Source organism: Apodemus sylvaticus, chromosome 7 (assembly GCF_947179515.1).
Source record: "Apodemus sylvaticus chromosome 7, mApoSyl1.1, whole genome shotgun sequence".
In the NCBI taxonomy this organism is placed as follows: domain Eukaryota; kingdom Metazoa; phylum Chordata; class Mammalia; order Rodentia; family Muridae; genus Apodemus; species Apodemus sylvaticus.
Window position 1 is genome coordinate 94,560,754 of NC_067478.1, and position 3,051 is coordinate 94,563,804.

The following is a 3,051-nucleotide window of genomic DNA, read 5'->3' on the forward strand; positions in this document are numbered from 1 at the left end:
ATTGTATCTTCAGTATTCAGAACTTCAGGGCTAATTAATATCCACTTATCAATGATTAGATTCCATGGAGTAAGATATTAATGCATTTTCATGCTAAAAAAGAAATCCTACCAAGGGTTTGGCCCTGACATTATATTATATAGCTATAGGTCACATAATACAGACTAATCAAGTTGCATTTGTGTACTGAGGACTATATAACAATTAAAGAAAAGCTGGTCATGAACTTGAAAGACAAAGCGATACATGGGAGGTAATGGAAAGAGGAAAGAGAAGGGCAAAATATGTAATTATATTTTAACTTAAATAAATTAATTTAAAATTATTATTAATAAAAAGAAATCCTAAAGAAGGAGTACCATGACAGGAAAATACAGCATAAAGATAACCCAAAAAAGATAACCCAAAAAATAGACATAAATTCAACTTTCTGAACTTGAGTTTATTTTTGACAGTAGTTTGTTATCCTTGAACAACAACAACAATAATGTGTTTCTAAGTCCCTAATATATATTAAATGGCATTAGATTAAATAATTTATAAGGCCTCAAGAATAAATTGTCTGTGACTACAAAAAATTCACATAAAATTAAAAATTGGCTGAATGGCAGAACCTGATTTCTTGAGCCATAGTCTGTGAACCTAACTGACACAATACTATTGGAAAGGGCTATTTTAGTCAATGAGTGAAAGAAAAAATAAGTGTTAATTATATATCTGTATATTTTCAATACAGATGTAAAATATTTCATTTTTAAAATTAAATTTTGGAGCCGGGTGGTGGTGGCACATGCCTGTAATCCCAGCACTCTGGAAGGCACAGGCAGGCAGATTTCTGAATTCGAGGCCAGCCTGGTCTACAGAGTGTATTCCAGGACAGCCGGGGCTATACAGAGAAACCCTGTCTCAAAAGAAAACAAATCCACACATCAAATGAGGTACAAGAAGAAAGGAGGAGTGGCCCCTGGTTCTGGAAAGACTCAGTGAAACAGTATTCGGCAAAACCAGAACGGGGAAGTGGGAAGGGGTGGGTGGGAGGACAGGGGAAGAGAAAGGGGCTTACGGGACTTTCGGGGAGTGGGGGGCTAGAAAAGGGAAATCATTTGAAATGTAAATAAATTATATCGAATAAAAAGTAAAAAAAAAAAAAAGAAAGAAAGAAAGAAATAGGGGAGGATCTGCCTGAGCGGGTACTGTGAGGAGGGGGATTGATATTGGGATATAAAGTGAATAAATAAATAAATCATTGAAAAAAATCTAAAAAAAAAAAAAACAAAACAAAACCCAAAAAAGAAAGAAAAGAAAAAAAATAAGTTTTGGAAGTGTTTAGGCAGAACAAGGGTCAGGAAGAACAGAGCTGTGCTAAAGTGTTGCTCAAATGTAAGGATTTGAAACCCTGTTTCTGGGCTGCATGCAGTCTGTTGGCTGAACAATTGCCCAGCATCCATGAAGACCTAGTTCACTCCATAATGCCATAAACTTCTCTTCTTGTACAAGAAGAAGAAGAAATGACCAGACCTTGAATCTCTCATGGCAACACTGCATCTTCTTATCCAAACACAGCTCCTTCCATATGAATACTGCTCACTGACCAATCACACCACTGCAGCTCATGATACTGCTCTTCTGTTAAGAAAATGTTCTCTTACCCAAGGTTTTCCTCAGAGCAACTTTGACATCCTTATTTCTCAAGCTATAGATCAGAGGATTCAACATGGGCACCACAATTGTATAGAACAAGGAAGACACTTTTCCTTGATCAAGGGGCAAAATGGAAGGAGGCTTGAGGTACATGAAAGCCCCAGAACCAAAGAAAAGACAAACCACAATCAAGTGGGAGCTGCAGGTGCTGAAGGCTTTGGACCTGCCCTCCGTGGAATGCATGCGAAGAATGCTAGAGAGGATGAGGGCATAAGAAATGAAGATGGTGGCAATAGGTACACCGATACCAAAGGCCACAACAATGAAAACCACAAGCTCATTTGTGAAGGTGTTGCTGCAGGAGAGCTCGAGAAGGGGAAGAATGTCACACATGAAGTGATTGACAAGGTTGTCTGCACAGAAGGTCAGATTCATTAGGTTCCCTGTATGGGCTATACCGCCAGAGAAGCCCATCACATAGACTCCCAGTAAAAGAAGTAAATAGACCTGAGGAGACATGGTGACCGTGTACATCAGGGGGTTACAGATGGCAACATAGCGGTCATATGCCATGGCTGACAGAATAAAGGACTCAGAGAAAACAAAGAAACAGAAGAAAAACAGCTGTGTCATGCACCCTGAGTGTGAGATGATGTTCTTCTTTGAGATAAAACTCATCAGCATTTTGGGGATGATAGTGGAGGAATAGCAGAAATCTATTACAGAAAGATTGAAGAGAAAGAAGTACATGGGGGTGTGCAGGTGAGAGTTCAGCCCGATCAGGGAGATCAAGCCCAGGTTCCCCACCACAGTCACCATGTAGAAACCTAGAAAGAGGAAGAAGAGGGGCATGCGGAGTCCTGGCTGGTCTGTCAGGCCTGCGAGGATGAACTCTGTCACAGAGGAATTCTTGACAGTCATTCTTCTTGGATGGGAAACCTGTGTGACAGAGAGGAGAACCAGTGGAGAAAAAGAAGCATCACCACCATCCTCACAAATCTATGTCCTCCTTGTGAAAATGGAATCCATAGGAGGTTTGAACTACGGTAGGAAGGTTTAAACTATTTACAGTGCATAGTAGTGAACTACCAGGTGACTCTAATTTCCAGAGCACAGTAAGGGCTATACTTATCCTCCAGAATGAGAGGGTGAGCATCCCTTAGACTCTGAAGATGATCTTTTTACCATGCCCTGCTCTATACCAGATAATCAGGACCTTTTCTCTAGGTCAGCACAAGTTGAAGTAACAAGCTGAAGTTCTGTTTCTCACAATCTCTTAACTCAACTACACATAGGTTTAGTAGTAATAATGTTCTAAGCTAACACTCAGGATTTACTGTGAGAACCTCTAAAAATATGAGACCATATAGCAATCTCACTTTACAAAGGAGACAGAGAATTCTCAATGTC

The 3,051-nt window shown here is 39.8% G+C and overlaps 1 protein-coding gene across 1 annotated transcript; it reads right to left on the reverse strand.

Moving 5' to 3' along the window:
- Window positions 1–1,629: 1,629 nt before the first annotated feature.
- On the reverse strand, window positions 1,630–2,562 carry LOC127689230 (olfactory receptor 145-like). The gene has a single exon (XM_052188664.1). The coding sequence runs from the start codon at window positions 2,560–2,562 to the stop codon at window positions 1,630–1,632; it is 933 nt and encodes a 310-aa protein (XP_052044624.1).
- Between the last annotated feature and the right edge of the window lie 489 nt (window positions 2,563–3,051).

What these genes read in the sequence shown, in the direction of transcription:
- LOC127689230 (XM_052188664.1), bottom strand. Translation starts at nt 2,562, where the DNA reads ATGACTGTCAAGAATTCCTCTGTGACAGAGTTCATCCTCGCAGGCCTG.